This window comes from Syngnathus leptorhynchus, chromosome 6 (assembly GCF_054491065.1).
Source record: "Syngnathus leptorhynchus isolate UIUO chromosome 6, UIUO_Slep, whole genome shotgun sequence".
Lineage (NCBI taxonomy): Eukaryota > Metazoa > Chordata > Actinopteri > Syngnathiformes > Syngnathidae > Syngnathus > Syngnathus leptorhynchus.
The window spans coordinates 12,600,560-12,618,816 of NC_141200.1; the positions used below are offsets into that span (position 1 = coordinate 12,600,560).

General features: G+C 39.4%; 1 protein-coding gene across 1 annotated transcript; it reads left to right on the plus strand.

Annotated features, from left to right (window-relative positions):
- The first annotated feature begins 2,731 nt into the window (after positions 1-2,731).
- On the plus strand, positions 2,732-16,192 carry calb2a (calbindin 2a). The gene is made up of 11 exons (XM_085914592.1): positions 2,732-2,822; positions 8,261-8,337; positions 8,427-8,516; positions 9,997-10,077; positions 12,003-12,059; positions 13,655-13,732; positions 14,563-14,618; positions 14,731-14,770; positions 14,870-14,923; positions 15,615-15,686; positions 15,872-16,192. Exons 1-11 carry the CDS (start codon positions 2,732-2,734, stop codon positions 15,986-15,988), a joined length of 813 nt encoding a protein of 270 aa, XP_085770718.1. The 3' UTR covers positions 15,989-16,192.
- The last annotated feature ends 2,065 nt before the right edge of the window (positions 16,193-18,257 follow it).

Genomic DNA, 18,257 nt, shown 5'->3' on the forward strand with positions numbered 1-18,257 from the left:
GCAGTATTTTAAAACCAAATACACAATACATCTAGTTAGAAATGAAATAAAAATTATAAACTTTGAGTGTGTGCGTGCGTGCGTGTGTGATGCAATCAGTGGACCCGGTGGCAATTCCTGACATGTGTGACGACCCCCCCCCAAAAACTATTTGCTTCTTGAAATGTTTTTCTAGGATGACCTAATAAACATTGTCCTTTAGGTGCGGAATTTGTACCCACTTGTGAAAGCGTGATCTTCATGAAAGGATGCTTGCAATACTTTGTATTGGCAATATGCGTTCACAATTAATGTCCATGAAATTCAAAACATTGGGTTAATTATTTTTATATTCTCACAAGTTAAAGGGGACAAGAGCATGTGCATATGATTGGTCACATCTTTCTGACATTTTGGGTGATGTGAAGCGTTTTTACACCTGTATTCAGAGGTAACCGAGGTAACAGCCCTCTCATTGGCTGCAGCAGGACGGGGGAAGTCCGCAGCCCTCGTATTGACACAATGATGTCTGCTGAAGGACAGAAAAGACATCTGACGGCCGAATCTGAGGAGCCATACAGATGTTAACGTCCGCAACATAAATTAAGCTGGAAAGAAGGCTTGCTGCTGAATTGGACCATCATCCAGCAAATTTTCTTCAAGTCAATTTCACTCAAGAGGTCCATAGTTTCTCCACTCTCTCATTTTTTTAATGTAAAATTTACACAGGAATCCAACCATCTTTTGGCATATTGCTTTGACCAGCCACATTGCATCTGTTTGGCATAGTTGCAAGTTTATTTGAACACAACAGCATGCAGACACAGCCAGCCAAGAAACAAAAGTAAAGCACTGCCATTGTCCCTTTATAGACGACTTCAAGTGATGTGTTGATCAAGCGATTCCTGACCAATTTTGGAGCACCCCAACATGTGCTGAAAGCCGTCACACAAAAAAAAAAAAAACCTCAATCCTTTCTGAGATCTTCAGTTACCCTTTTTGCGAAGAAGAACTTCATGGCAGTGCATTCACTTGACTAAACTGATGACTCACAAATGAGTCGAGAACGACACACGGCAGTAGGTTCAATGCAATGCCTCTCAATTGACACGCTCACGGCTGAGCTCAAATAAACTGACAAAACTTTATGAAGCACTCCGTTCAGTCATGTTTATTTACAAGATTTGTTCTTTTGAACAAAACATTCATTGAACATACAGTGAGGATTCAATACATGGATTCAATACAGACTTGTTTAAAATGTGATTCCCACGCACAAATATGAGTCAATGACACCTTCATGACAACTTCAATGACAACTTCATAACTTGAGAGGGTCATTCTTGGTGGCTATCGCAAAGGCTAAAACCACCACCTCAGTCCGCCCCATATCTGAATGCCAATCCAAGAAGGGTATTGATTAGGGTTGGGAAGATTCACCGATATGCATCGGAAAATCGATACGACCTGTAAGATGCAGTTGCATCGTATCGCACTGGATCGCATTGTTTTAAAATGAAATCGTACTGTATCGCAGGAAATGGGAGTAATCGTATCGCATCTTATCATCGACAATTCCATGAATCGTGAATGCATCGAATCGTTGGCAGTGTATCGTATCGCTTTGATGGTGAAGATTCCCATCCCTAGTATTGATGTGTATGTACACGCAGTGGGGAAAAAGGCTGGAGAACACTGGTCTACATAGATGGATAGATAGATGCATCCTTGAGACAGTTTTATAACTGTGGTTACACCTCAATAAAGTAATAATGGAATCCTATTGAAGTGCAGCCTCAATGACTGTACAGGAACAGAAACAGAAAAGCTAGCAGACCTCATCAATTGTATTTCTCTACTTTAACAAATAGGTTATATTCAAGAGAAGGCATATGTATTCCTTTCCCAGGTTCTACACAATAAAAAAATGCTTCTCAAAACGGATGTCCAGTACTTTGTCCACGCGTCCATCTATTTTCAACACACCTTATCCTGTTCAGGGTCGTGGGGATGCTGGAGCCTATCCCACCAGACAACAGGGAAAAGGCAGACTACACCCTGAACTGGTCGCCAGCTCGTCGCAGAGCACATATAGAGACAAACAACCAGCCACACCCACATATAGACTGCCTCGATCCCACGCTGCCTGCACACAAGTTAGGCGTGTGTATCCCAACAACTTCCCTTTGTTACATTGTTGCCTTTGTTTGTATCGTGGGTCCTAAGCAATCATTTTCTTTCAGTAAATATTGTATGACCATTGCTGTATGGCACACTAAATTAACCCCCTCCCTCCCTCCCTCTCTCTCTCTCTCTCTCTCTCTCTCTCTCTCTCTCTCTCTCTCTCTCTCTCCACAATTCATATTTCTTATGTGGGCTAATCACTGCTTGCTGGAGGCAATATGGTAAATGTGATTAGTGTGTGAGCTTTAATTAATGTCTGTGAAGCTTCACGCACATTGGCAAAGCCCTGTCAGGCACTTGGATGTAGATACACACACGCGTAAAAGCGCGCGACCACACACATACAGCAGGTCAGGAAAACACGCTGCAAGGAACACATAGAGCGCACGCTCAGAGAACGGATGCGATTAGATATTGGAAGTGTAAAATGCTCCCCTAGTGGTCAGAACGGAGTTAAAAAGCAGCGCGTGAGCGGCGGCACGCCACTGTGTGTCCGAAGCTTGAGTTTGACAAGAGCCACAGAAAAGTTAACAGCGGACTTGAGACCGTGTGGCATCCGCAGAGCATCATGGCCAACAAAGCGCAGCCTCCTCACCTGCACCTGGCCGAAGTCACTGCGTCCCAGTTCCTCGACATCTGGAAACATTTTGATGGCGACGGTGAGGCTGTTTTATTCCAAGTTCCGTTACTTTTTATTTGGCTTCAACTGCGGACTTTTGAAGGACTGTTAAGAGGGTGATGGAATAAAAAGCGTGAAGAATGTAAATATATCATGCAAGCCGTTATGAAGTTATAGTGTGTCAGAATTGTTTTATGAATCATATTTTCTTCATAAATCGGTCAAAGTGTTCATTGCATTTTTATTTTTATTTTATTCCAACACAGATTCTTAATCAATACTTAATAAGAATGACGAACGTGAAAGGGAGACTAACGCACATGCTCAACAATAAACGCGCAATTACTGAGTAAAATCTCAAATAAAGCAAGACGCTTTTCAACAATCATGTAAATAGGCAGTATTGTAAATAATCGTTTAGAACTAAAGTGAATACTTTGGAGTGACATGAATTAATTTGCAGTTTCCGTTTCCATTCATAAGCATGATTGTCGACGTTTTGTCAATAAGTGCAGTGTCAGGTGACAGCTTTATTCAGTAGAAAAAAAACAGCTCCCTACTATAGGTTTTATTGATCAGTTTCTGTCAGCATGGAATTATCACTGTCGTACTTCATCCTCTCCTCCCCCACCTCCTTCTTCCGCGCGTGTGTGCGTGATCAATTGGACACGGGACAGATCTCTCTCTCTCTCTCTCTCTCTCTCTCTCTCTCTCTCTCTCTCTCTCTCTCTCTCTCTCTCTCTCACTATATATATATATATATATATATATATATATATATATATATATATATATATATATATATATATATATATATATATATATATATATATATATATATATATATATATATATATATATATCGCAATTTGTCCTATTATATTGATGATTAAAATTATTATTATTTTACTGTAGTTATTTGTAAGAAATTTTTTTTTTATCTTTGTTAAACAAATGCTTGGGCCTGAAAACAAGTTTTGTTCTTTGGTTTCAATGTTACACATGTATCCATCCACCCATTTTCTGTACCTTTTGGGATTGTAATGGTAAAAATATGAAGGTTTCTACTTCACGGATTTCACGTATCACGGGTTCTTTTTGGAACGTAACAACCGGGCGAAAAATGAGAGATTACTAGGTCACGAAACATTTCTGCAACTCACACCACACAGACACTGTTTTATTCAGTTATATGATTATCTCCTGTTTGATTACTGTAAGCTTAACGTTAAGCTAATTTCTGAACCAGTCAACATCCTCACACACTCTACTGAAAATGATGTCAGCCATTTCAAGGTGTTTTATATCTGCCCTGCCCTGCCCTGCCCTGCCCTGATGCAGTCTTTTTTGAAGATGCCTGCTCATTTGCTTTAAATTATTCCACAGAGAAATGAAGGTGGAACGAGGAGCTGTATAGCCTACTCGGCGATCACCACTGCTTTGGTTTTGGAGTCCTTTTTTTTTTTACATATTGTCCTTTGCAGCTACTTTGCTAATCAAATGTGACCATTGCATCAACACACTTGGATTCAGTATGTGAGTTCTTCCCTCATTACTGGGAGTGTCTTCTTGGTCAGCAGAAAGAATGGAGAGCTAATTTATTTGATCAAATTGTGCAAACATCACTGAGTTTGAAGCTTAAAATACACGGGAGGTGATGCTTCCAGAGATGACGGAATCACTGTCGGTGCAGGATCAAATCTCTTCTGAATTGCGCTTGCGTCTTGCAGCTCCTCTGTGCACTCATCTTTCTCTGCTGTATCTGTCAGCTTTTTATTTATTTATTGATGTATTCTGTTCAAAGCATTTTTAGAAAAAAATCACCTGCACTCCCTTCTCCTAATTATAGAACATTTGCTGGCAACACTTTTTGTTAAGCTGCCTATATAATATTGAATATTAATCAAAATCACCCACACCAAGACCAAACATTTGAAATGGCTAGACTGCAAATTCCTTTGAATGCCAAATTGTCTCGACATACCCTTGAAAATGCATTTAATACTGCTTACCGTTCGGAGCGTTTTAGGATAAGAAACTCAAGCAAGAGTAAGGCGACTTAACAAGCATCTCTTGGGATGTGTGATGCAATACGCTACTGTGTACACTAGTGTAGGGATAAAGTGATTTTGCAAACCTTTTAACTTGCGGGTTGGTGCAGACTTGGAAGTTATGAGTTTTACTGAGCAGAGTTCATGCGCCAAGGTTTACAGTTCCTATAATTTACATGTATGTAATTAAATTATTGTCATACAAAGTATGCGGTCAATGTAGAGTATTATTCATCGCATTTGTACAAATAGGCACAAGAAGGATTTGTGGTTGCCACTTTGCCTGCCGGCATCACGGTGGGTAGCACACTGGTCCGCCTCGCAGTTCAGAGGTGCGGGGGTTGAGTCCAGCTCTGGCCTTCCAATGTGTTATTTACATGTTATCTTTTGTGAATTTTCTTCTGGGTGCTTCAGTTTCCTCCCATATTTCAAAGACATGCATGGTCGGACGATTAAACACTAGAAATTGTCATTGGTGAGATTGTGAGTGTGTTTGTCTATTTGTTCCCTAGCAACTGGTTCAGGGTGCCTACCGCCCAAAAGATAGGCCCGAGCATGTCCGTGAACCTCGTGAGGATAAGCAGTTCGAAAAATAGATGGACAGCTGGAACTGTATTCTTCTAAATGGATTTGAAGTGAAAAGATGTGATAGATTGTAGAACATGACCTTAAATTTCACCTGCCTCAAAAATACCGTATTGTACGGTATATCATTGACAATTTTGTACCAATTAATATAATGCTAAAAATCTTTTGCTGTTGATGATTGACTGCAGTCTCGAGGCCATTGACATCACAAAAATGTGTTTCATCCACAGAAGAACTTTGTCAGGCCTTTACTTGTGACATAAATTGATATTTGTTGCATCTGCCAAAAAAATCATGGATTCCAGAACAAGGGAGATCATTCTGGAAAAGTCTAAAAAAGGATTGTCTTAACTTCTATTGATTTTGTGAGATGTATTTTTTTTTCCACAAGAGATTTTGTGACCATCTATTTCCTCTATAAAACAGAACTGGAAATGCCTTGAAGGCAATGAAATAGATTTTATCCCTCCCAAATGGCCAGAAAGGTGGTCTGATAACCCAAAAGAAACTGCTCTTCACTTACTGATGACAAAGGTTAATGCAGCAAGACTTGTAAAGAAGCCTTAATTGAAAGACTGATAATTTTCCAAGAAGGAAACTATGGACTCAAGACTTTCAGACACTTTCAAACACCCATTGTACTATTTCCCAGTACCGTAAAAACGTTTTATTTAACATTTAATTAAACGATCTGAAATATAATTGAAGTCAACCATTAATGCCAGCCCATTTTCATTTCCACACTTTGTATAACATCTTTAGAGATCAATATAAAAGCATATGTCCTAAAAATCACTCCAAAGAAATCATAGTCTACTTTGCAACAGCATGCAACGTCTCGTACACTGCAGCTCTGAGATAAACCAGAAACTATTTATAGTAAATCTTGGGAATTAACATTTCTATATGCAGACTTAAACAAAAACAAAAAACACATTGAGTGATAAATCAGTCTATTGTTGTTGATTTTTTTTTTTCAATTGCATATGTGATGACTCACTGGAGAAATGCATTCATTAAATCATTCCTATTGACATTTTACGCCACTTCCCTTGTATTTACTCACCATGTACTTGCACTAATTGTTTCGGAGGTCATTTCTCCCTAGAGAGCTAAATGTCAGTGAGACCTACAGGAGAGAAGCTTCATAGCGGGATGGCTGTCCTACTTATGGAAGCAGCAGGAGCAAGCATTTATGAGTTGTGATAACATCAGTAAAGCACACATACATGTCCCTATAGACGAACACGCAAACGCACGCATGCACGTACACACATAAACACACGCGTGCAAACAAAAGCTGCTAAATGTCAATAGAATGGAGGAGGAGAAGATGAGAGAGCGAGTTGATGAGTTTGAGGAAGAGGAGCGGAAGTAGATGGCATGATAATCATTGTTAATGTTAAATGAGGCGGTGCTGCCTTCCAGGGCTTTACGGAAGTAGCTAGTCAAGTCGTTTGGAGCCATCTGTCCAGTCAATTGATGGGCTTGGCAAAAACGTTTTGCACATATTACGTATACAGTACTACCTTGGTGAAAGGAGCGCCAATATTAGCTTTCTGAATGACTGCATTTCTGTCCACTCACTATTGATTTCACCAGTACCACTCTTATAAGAGAAGCCACCTCTGAATCATTGTGTTCAAAATCCTAGATGCTGTTTTTCCATAATTAGCTTCTCAGTATTGGCATTATGTTATTTAAAAGGTTAAGAAGGGAAGGAAGCGTGTGACTGCTGAAAGGCTTGTGTTTAAATCAGTACCAGTATGCACACGAGAGGGGGCAGCCGCATGAATAAAAAACTGTTGTCAGAAAAAGCATACAGTTTATTCCAAAGTATTTGGACAACATTAATATTTAGCATTTTTCCTTTATATGGAACTGGAATGTGTTTGAAATTAAATTAAATTAAAGTCAGGATGTGATTGAAACGCAGAATCTAAATATGGCATTTCTCAGTTTATAATACTGGAATAAACATTATACGTACAAGTAGGTTGGCTGTTTCATGTATAAGTGTCTCACAAGAAATAATGGTCCTTCTCGATTGAAGCCCGCAATCTGGGAGTTATCTACAATATGGAGCTGACCTTTGATCCTCAAGTCAGCAAAATGATGCAGTCATGCATTGCACATCTCAGACGATAAGCCAAAAACAAGTTTCAACATTTTCTACGTCCCGGAGAAAAAAAGAGACCCATGCTCAAAGTACCACTTCCAGAATGGACTAATGCGATGCAATTCAGGTATAAGAGGATAAAAAAAAAGATAATACTACTACGAATAAAATTAATAATGAAAAAAACATAAATAATATCAATAATTATATTTCATTGGTTAATTATTAATAGCAATAATAGCAATAAGAATATTAATAATAACAATAATAATAATAATAATAATACCAGCTAGGTATGGGAGAGGAGGATGCCGCTCTCTACCTAGTTCACAGAGTCCACTCTCACATGGACAAGGATTCTCTTCCTGGACTTCTCCAGTGCCTTCAACCCCCCCCCCCCCCCACACACACACACACACAGACACGGGGAGAACATGCATACTCCACATAGGGTGGGCCGGAGATGGAACTCGCAGCCTCTGAATTGTGAGACGGGCCTGCTAACCAGTGCTGTCCTATTATTATTATTCTTACGGTTATATTTACAAGTCCCACACTTGTCAAGTCCTTTTGGGCCGTTGATTATTGAAGTTGTCTGTTTGGTATGACTGCTATGGTGAATGCTCGATTTTGGTGGAACCTTTTAAATTAAAGTTGAAAGTCTCCACTTTGTTTGAATTTCAGTCAAACGTGTATGTTTGTGTCCCGTTTTTCTAAAAGGAAATGGTTATATCGAAGGAAAGGAGTTGGAGAACTTCTTTCGGGAGCTGGAATCAGCTCGGAGGGGAGCTGGCGTGGTGAGTCAAGAAGGCAGTCATTCAAAATATTCTATGCATTTTTACTCACATTTTATTTTTACTTCATTATGTATGTTGGATGTTTGTAGGACGCTTCAAAACCAACATTCAGAGAAATGATGAAGGACTTCATGCAGAAGTTCGACAAGAACAAAGATGGAAGAATTGAGATGTCAGAGGTAAGATAAGGTGTATTCTTGTTATTCTATCAAGAACTTTGGATTGAAAATGATAATGGCATGTTAGACATGCAAAGCAACTTTTAGAATTTTTTTATCCATCGCATTTTGTCCACACAATGGGCATCCGTCTGTTCCGACCCACCTCTGGTGATTGCCCTGGCCAACTTTACATCATCTGCGAGTATAAATTTCCTTGCAGTGTCTTATAAATGTCCTTTTTGCGGATTGATCTCCTAAGTGAACCCCGTCCTGTGGTGAATTCAAAGAAATTGAGATGAGCCGCCTCCATTGGCGGGGAAGCAATGTTCACACCCACAACGGCACACACATATGTTTCTTACTGCATGCATTTACAAAATACCAAAAGAAAGAATACTCCAGACCATGCTTTGCATTATATGTGCGCTGGGCATGAAAATGGGACCCTCAGTTGCTCAAACCTAAAAAGAACTGCTTTGGGTCAAGATTAAAACATTGTCAGAGTCCTGGACTGCCTCGCACTGCTGGAAGGTTGTTCCAGATTTTACTGTCAGCAGGCTGTTACAGTAGTCTAACCTGCTGGAGAGAAATGCAATGAATTTGTCTCTCTAAATCATCTCTAGACATTACTTCTTTGATTTTGGAAATAATGAGGTTAGTGATTCAATACGTCTGGTAAAATTCAGGTTTAAGTCCATCCCTAAGGAACAACTCAATTTGACTAATAACACGTTCTTTGTTTCCGTGGGCCAGAGGCAATGACTTCAGTTATGTTCTGATCTGTTCAATATGGCAGAAGAGAGAAACTATAGGGTCTTGTCCATCTGCCGTCAGTGACCATAGATCTGAGAGTCATCTGCATATTTGTGATAAGCCACTCAATAGTTGTGTACAAGCCGACCTAAAGGTTGAAGAATAGGGAAATTGGGATTGAGACTCCAATTCCAACAAATTAACTTCCTGTCCTTGAGATCATTATTGAACCAGTTTCTACCAGCATCAGACTCTCCCACCCAGTGATCAAACCTCTGTTGGATGATTAGTGCTCAGGTCCGGCAGAACCAAGACTGAGACATTGTCTGCATCTGCGTTCAGGCAAATGTCACCTCATCATTTAACAAACATCTCAATACTGGAAAGATATTGACAAAATATTGTCATAGGTACGACAATGTGGTTCAAGGATATACATTTCTTTTGATAATCTTAAATAGATTTTGTTGAGCTCTCTTGTTGAGACCCCAGAACATGCTACTGTATTGTTCATCAAAGTGAACAGGTTTTATCACATCCACTGAATTCGTAACACACAATTTTGAAATAGGGCCCTTTTCTTATGTTTCGTAATTCCTTTAATAATTTAACATGCAAAATCATGAGTAAAAAAAGATCTACCTTGGGCATCTACAAGTTATAGTTTTCATGCAATGTTGCCGTTTCACAGCTGCCATTGTATAGGAGGTTTGACTTCTGGTTGTGTGTCATCCTATCTTTGTAGCTGGCCCAGATTCTTCCCACTGAAGAGAACTTTTTGCTCTGCTTCAGACAATTTGTGAGTTCCAGTGCTGAGTTCATGGCGGTAAGCATTTTTTATTTATCCATCCATCCATTATTTGTACCACTTGTCCCCGCGGGGGTCACCAGCGTACTGGAGCCCATCCCAACAGTCATCGGGCAGTAGGCAGGGAGACACCCTGAACTAGTTGCCAGCCAATCGCAGGGCACACAGAGTCAGACAACCATCCATTGGCCTACCATGCATGTTTTTGGGATGTGGGAGGAAGCCGAAGTTCCCGGGGAAAACCCACACAGGCGTGGGGAGAACATGCAAACTCCTCATACATACGTATGGAGGGTTGGAGGAGGAGTCGAACCCATAACCTCTGAACTGAGGCGAAGGTGCTAAGTAGTACCCCACGTGACGCCCCATTTAATTTACATTGATTTATTTATTGATTTATTGATTTATCATTCTTATCTTATGCTGCTTTTTCTCCACAAGAAAGCCTCCTTTGCCATGAAAGCCCAATGAAAGAGTGCGAATGTTCCTGGCTTTTCAATGTACTGCTGGTTAACTGTGTCGACAAGCGACTTGCAGTGTGCACTGAAACATGACATATAATTAATTATGAAACACTTTCATAGCTTCAAGTTGAAAAAACAGAAATGAAGAAAAATATAAATCAAGTAAAATTGTATTTCTCAATGGGAGTTACTATTTGAGAGTACTCTCACCCAGAGACCAAAAGACTTTGCCTGCAAATAGTCCTTATCCAAGTCAATCATAACTTTAAAAATAGTTCATGTTCAGTGATGACTACATGGAGCCACTCAAATGTAAAGGCAACAGAAATTTTTTTTTGATGTATTGTTTATTAAAGAGGCCTGAGGTAAGGTTATCAAACACAGCAAACAAATCCCAATCTTTTATGCACAATGAAGCCACTTCCTGTCGGGTTTTGAGTTCAAACATGTAAAGAAGACCATGCAAATATTGGTGTGACTGACAAATGTCCACCAGATGCTCTATGCAAAACATGTGAGCCCTGAAATATTATTAGCACAGCAATGGAAAAAAAAATCTTTCTCCGGTGAAGGCACAGCATATTTAGTGTACATAAGCTACAGTCATTTCAGTAAATGTCTATTTACAGAAACTATATTTTAAAAAAATCTAACAGTTTTTAGTTTGCATAAAAGACCTTCGATGCTATTTGGAGTATAAATTATGAATGATGGTAGAAGTAACACAAAACTGTTCTCAGAGTGTTGAATAGCTTCATGGAATATAAAACAATTTAATCTACTAAATCCCTGCTGAAGATAACACTCGGGCAGATTTTGCGTTCTGCAGCAATAAAATAATTATTTTAATTCTAATTATGAACCAATTGCATGCAGGGGGGGAAATATGTCCTTCTCCCCGATGTCATTCACAGGAAGTAATGAAATGACAGAAGGTCAAAGGAGAATGCCTGAAGGATACAAACAATGGATGACTGCAAACAGTCACAGAGGAAACTTAATGAAATGTCGATGGGATGGCTGAGAGACAGAGTTTGAGAACATAAAACGGGAATGTCGGATTCATTGCTCTTTCTTGAAGGGTGTGTCGAGAAGGAAGTGAGCAAAGAGATTTTAAAGGGTTAGCATGAGAAAGCAGGACCTTCTATTTTCAGGGTCATGTATAATATATCACACCACTGCTAACTGTTCTCTGCAGAGCCAAGCAAACGAGAAAGAGAGTGACGGGGAGGAGGGGAGAGGAGAAAGGGGGAAGGGGGCCATCCATCTTTGACAAGGAGTCCTTTGGACGTGGACAGCTACTGGATTAAAACATTCATTAAAATGAATGTCTTTGCCTTGCCTTTCTGTCCTTTTTTTCCTTTGGCTATGGGTGAAGATAGTTTTTCTTTTTGCGGTTGGAACGATGTTTCTTCACAGCATACACTTTAACGCACTAAAAAAAGAAAAAGTATTTGTTCTTTTCCCCATTTCTTTCAGGCATGGCGACGATATGATACAGATCGCAGTGGCTACATCGAAGCCAACGAACTGAAGGTTTGAATGAGATTTTAATAAAATTACCCAACAATGGCACCTTTAATGGTGGAAATGGCATTAAACACGGTTGCAACCATAAGAAAAACACAAATTATCATTTTTGGTTTGCTTTTGTCCCTTTCCCCTAATCACTTTTCAAAAATTGCATGTTTGTTCAACCATTTACATTCCATCGTCAAATATAGCAAGCCACTTTCAACACTGGTCAATATTTTATTAAATTTTTATATTATGTTTGCGTGTTTGTTGTTGTGGACTATTATTTTTGCTTTTATTTTGCTTTCCTTACTGGCCTACAAATATTTGTTTTGATTTATATGCATTCGTGATGGCCTCCAGTCGAGTTGATATCTCGTGCACACCAATAAAAAGAGAGGAAAGCACATTACAGAAAATATTTCCTACATTTATGTATGTGTCTTAGTAGACTCATCATCACCATATTAGAATGACAGCAACTGTGGATGCAAAAAAAAGTAAACATGAGGGTTACATTGTTATACTGTACATGCATATATCATATGTGATGGCAAGATATTGTTGCTGTATTTTGTGATTTTTTCGACATGTATTTGTCTTTGTAAATGTTGATTAGATAAGGATTTCATATTAATGGGCCCTATTTTGCTAGACATGGCGACTGAGCATTTGGTATACAAACAAGCATGACATCATTTTGTTGTCTAACGTGAAACAAATCGAATTTGGTGAAAATGCAATGCCTCACCAGACGTTCCGGAAGACACGGCTGTTGAGCTCCCAGTGCAATTTGGTGAGAAAAAGTACACGAAATTTTAGACAACTTTTCATGTAAAGGCATGTTTTGATACTGTTGCAAAGCTTGATCAATATTCCTGTGAAAAATACCGTCTTCTTATCGGCAGCTCCTTCACGTTCAGCCAACACCACCGCTCTACATGTGTCTCTTGTTTGGCACATGCTGGACTGTTGTCAGGCCATGTTGTGATTTATGTTTTGTTTTCAATTGAGTCAATACTTAGTACTTTCTACCATCCACCTTGTGGGAAAGATTTTCTTAAATTTTGTTATGCAAAGTGCCCAACTATAGGAGAAACAGGGTCACCACTTGGTTACATAAGCTGTTTGTTGTTATGGGATCACATTTCCAAGTGCAAATTAGGTGTAGGTCCACCAATGTTTTTTTTAAAAAAGTAAATGAGCTTGTGGGCATGAGATGTGAAAATATGACTCGGGTTGGGAGGGTAAGTAATTATTAATTAATTAACCTAATTATATTACAGTCTTTTTTAGTTTTTGGGGGGGAATTTTTTGCTTGTATACATTTGCACAACTTTTTTGCACATTATTCTTTTCTAATAATAGTATCATTAATTTAAAGTATTTCATGTTCATGTTTTCCCTAAATTCACAATCTATCAAGACTCAACACTGAAAATACATATCCCAGTTTGTATTGCACCTGTTTTGGTGTTTTATTTTGGTTAATTGACTTTTCTGTTGTGATTAGAGACTTAATTAAGTGGTTCACTCAAATATACTTTGAATGTGATAATATAGAAGTAAGCCCTACAGTATATTACCGGACATTATGTTTTTGTGTGTGTGCTCAGGGCTTTTTGTCGGACCTCTTGAAGAAGGCAAACAGACACTATGACGACCAGAAGCTTAATGAGTACACACATACCATAGTAAGTCGCATTCCCATGTGCAATAGCTCTCACAAATAAACACAAACTTATATTTATTTTTCACAGTTTTTATGGGTACCTATTAATTTTGTAGTTAATATTGTTTGGAGAAGGGGATGCATAAAAAATAATTGGGTTAGTGATGTAGAGTTTAATTCATTATTATATTTATCTACATTAAAGCCCATAGTTAACAGAAAACTTGCAAAGTCTTAATCGACGAAAGGTGATGTTTTGTGTCATTTTAATCCGGGAACCCCCATTTTGCGCCTGAGCGGTCTGGGCAGCTCGTGTCCTGCAGCTTGAATGTTTCCAAGCCAGATGCGCTAACATCTGCTAGTTCTTGGAAGCCCCAAAGGTGACCTGACCTGATTTGGTGAAGCAGGTTGCTTATACATGGCTTCACTTCAGAACAAATCTGCCAACTTTGGCGATGAGTATGGCATTTGAAAAGTAATTAAATGTGTGAGAACGATTGACTATTAAAGATGTTCTTCAGCTTGATTTACTTACAATAAAATGACAGTAGAAATTAAAAGCATTCAGGACGATTTTTTCAACAGCTCCGTCAGTGTTATGGTGGGGAGAAATTTGAGAAACATTACAAAATAAATTCAAAGTAAGATCCTCTCTAATACCTCTAATTTCCCCACTCACCATGGAGAAACTATAAGGTTGTCCCTTCATTACCCCGTCCAAAGTTGTAGATGCAATTTGAAAAGTTCGACTTACTGTAACTGCAATCCATTTTTCTATTTCTCACTGTAATATTATGCCAATGGCATTAGCCTATGAATAAGCTGCCTTTCTCATTTGCTTTGCTTTTCTAGCTCAGGATGTTTGATCTGAATGGAGATGGAAAACTGGGACTTTCAGAGATGGCAAGGTAATGTACAATTTCACTGTCCTCGGGTAATCTTAAGGTTGAAACCAATTGTCTACATCTTCATACCAATGAAAACTATTTAGTCCATTGATTCATTTTACCTTTCTCTCAGACTTCTACCTGTTCAGGAGAATTTCTTGCTCAAATTCCAGGTAGGTTACAGCACATAAATAGAAAAAGACGTGTATGATGTATCTTATTAGATCATTAATTTTGATTTTTAAGTGAGAGAATCTTTTTTATTCTTAAAGGGTGTCAAGCTGACCAGTGAGCAGTTCAATGCAATCTTCACATACTACGACAAGGTATATTATGGATCAAAGTTTGAATGTATTTCTGGAGAAGGCCATTAAAACAATCATAGAGCAAACGCAGACTCAAGCTGGAGTGTGAATCGATGACTGTGCGTGCGTGCGTAGGGCCAAATGCTGAGTAATTAATGTCATCATTCTGATGTAAGCAGTCCTTCAGGAGCACAGACCGCTGCTGCCAGTGCTTCCATGGTGTGTCTAGTCAGTTAAGCCTTAACAAGGCTCACAGCAAGACCTCCAAATTAAGTCTCAAGTGCGTAACAGCACACGATGAAGTCGAGCGCTTCACACATTGCTTCGATTTCTCACGGTTCTCTGTTTGACCAGATGTCTCCTCAAAATAAAAAGGTTCATTTTTTTTTCCCAAATCTGGGACAGTCCAATCAAGAATTGACAAAGATCTTTGCAAAACTAAAAAATTGCATGCAAATTCTTTCAATTCTTCAAACTAAATAAACTGAAAATCGATACCTCAGTTGGGAAAACCCTTTTGGTGCAGAAACCATTTATAACTTACCTTATGTCTGTAACATATACATCTTAATATATTAACGACAATATCTTGAATATACTATGTCCATTGAGTGTCAAAAGTTACAGTTCTTAAATAGACAAGTTATGTATTTCAAAATGATATGAGGGCAACTAATCAAGCATCACATGTGTTTCTGCTGCCTTTTTTCAGGATGGGAACGGCTACATTGATGAACTCGAGTTGGACGCCCTGCTACGAGACCTTTGCCTGACAAACAAGGCGGTAAGACAAGAGTCCAGCAGAAACTAGCAAATATAATATACAATATCCTCAGAACCTTAAAATGAACTATTCATCCTGGGAACACATTGAAACTTGGCCCGATCTTTTGTTGGTGACAGGAGTTGCACCTTAACCATTGCTGACTCAATTATATGTAACCTATCACACCATTCATTGTCCTCCAGGAGGCAGACTTGAAGAACCTGAAAGACTACAAGCAGAGCATCATGAGCTTGTCTGATGGCGGGAAGCTCTACCGCGGAGAGCTTGAAATCGTCCTCTGCAGGGAGCCAATTCAATGATTCCTGATCCTTTCTTGTTGTGTATGATTATGTCTGCCGCCTCCCCTGCTCCCCCAGTAGAACATTCCCTTCCTGCTGCCTGGCATCAAAACCCCAGGTGCATGCGCCGGACCTCCCATCTTCTCCCAAAGCTAATTCCAAATGAAATGAACCATTGGCACGATTTAGATTTTCTCCATGAACCCTTCTGCAACCTGACCTTTCACCCCTGAGGTGATATTTTCTTAATCCTCTAGCAAGTCTGAATATTCAATTTGAAGTCTAAACTTAATGCCATGATATGTTTTGAATTGCAATGTTTGTTTTGGGCCTATAATGTTAATTGGAGATCTCAATAAAATGCTTCAACATGACTTCATTTTTAATTACTATGTTTGTCTATACATGTGCTTTCTTATTTTACTGTGAGTGCTTGTCTAGACCTTCTTAACTTTGTCCCGTTTGTCATTTCAACAGTCCCAGAGATTTGACCTTCTTTGTTTAAATTTGTATTACTCAAAAAATATAGGTACCAAAAACAAAAAACAGTGACAAAACGGACCGTAGCTCACTTTCTCGGGAGACTTTGGACAATTCAGGTGCTTTGCTCAATCATATGTGGGGGGGTTACCTGTTTTGATAATGGACAAAACAACTATCCATCCATCCATTTTCTGAACTGCTTTGTCCCCACGGGGGTCGCGGGCGTGCTGGAGCCTATCCCAGCGGTCATCGGGCAGCAGGCGGGGGACACCCTGAACTGGGGCAATTTGGAGTGCTCAATTGGCCTACCAAGCATGTTTTGGGGATGTGGGAGGAAACCGGAGTGCCCGGAGAAAACCCAGGTGGACACGGGGAGAACATGCAAACTCCACACAGGAAGGACCGGAGGTGGAATCGAACCCGCACCCTCCTAACTGTGAGGCGGACCTGCTACCCAGTGCGCCACCGAGCCACCCGCACAAAACAACATTTTTTTTATAAATCAATTTCTAATAGTTAATTTGCATGAATAATTTGATACAACAAAATGCAGACAGGTGTTATTATGAAAATGAACTAAATGAAGCAAGAGATATTTTTTTGCTCTGAAGCTTTCATAACAAAGCAACAACAACGAAAACGGGTCCTTGACATAATACTCTTTAGATGACCTTGTTGTATCAAATGTCTAGTAAATTCCATGTCATTGATTTGACAATACATTACGACAATACGACCTCCCATCTTGAGTGGTGCAGAGGAAGACCCACATTAATTAGTTAGAAACATTTAAGTTTTAATGTGACACAGAAATGAAAGAAAATGTCCATCACTGGGAATGTAATAAGAATTCAGCAGCCGGTTTGAACTATGTAGTTTGTAAAAGAAAAAAAGCCAACAGGCCTTGTTTTGAAGAGGAGACCTTTCCCATGTGAAGCAAATGTGATGTCAACTACGCAATGAAAACTGCAGCGACCATTTTAAATGTAGGAGCCAAAATTTGCACAAAAGCTCGAGAGCAGATTTGACCCAGTCTGAAATCAGGTGCCCTCTCGGGTGAAGGAACCTTGATAGCCACCACACTACGGCAACAGTTGCACCACTCCATCCTTTTAACAAGCCTACAACATTTTTTACCCGGTCTCAAATTAGGTTCCATTTTGCGTATGGATGAAACTTGATAGCCACTAGAGTCTGGACTTGTAACTGTCGATCCTGTTCACGAGCACGGCAAACTTTACATGATAGCCCATAATCACATGCAAGAGAAGAACGGTTTGTTGGAAGAAGGCTGGAATATTGGCACCACAGCCACAGCTGCTCTTTCTGACGGTCGAGTCACGTTTTTGTCTGTGTTTCCCTTCCGTTTATAACTCTCTCAGGATTGTTATCAATATTTTCTGTTTACGATTTTGTTCAAGCTCATCTGTTGGTTGTGTCACATGACCGACCGACAAAGATAATATCAAGCATGTTTAATATTGTCTTAGGGCCAAGACTAGGACAAGACTGACCTCTCACATGGGAGGTTACCACCTCACACTAAAAGATCACGCTGACGGGAGCATGCAGAGATTCTAGAGAAACTAAATAAAACGTTCTTAAGACTTAGTTTTAAATCTGAGACTGTGAAAATCGTGAGGTGTAGGCCCAGCGTTCAGACAGCAGGCATATCCAATTTAAATCAGATTCCTCCTCATATCCAATTTTTAGGGCTGTCTGTCTCTACGAGTTAGTAAACAAATTGGATTCGACTCTGTTCACCTATCCGACAGGTTGTTGTAGCAATGACGTTGGAACGTCGTCC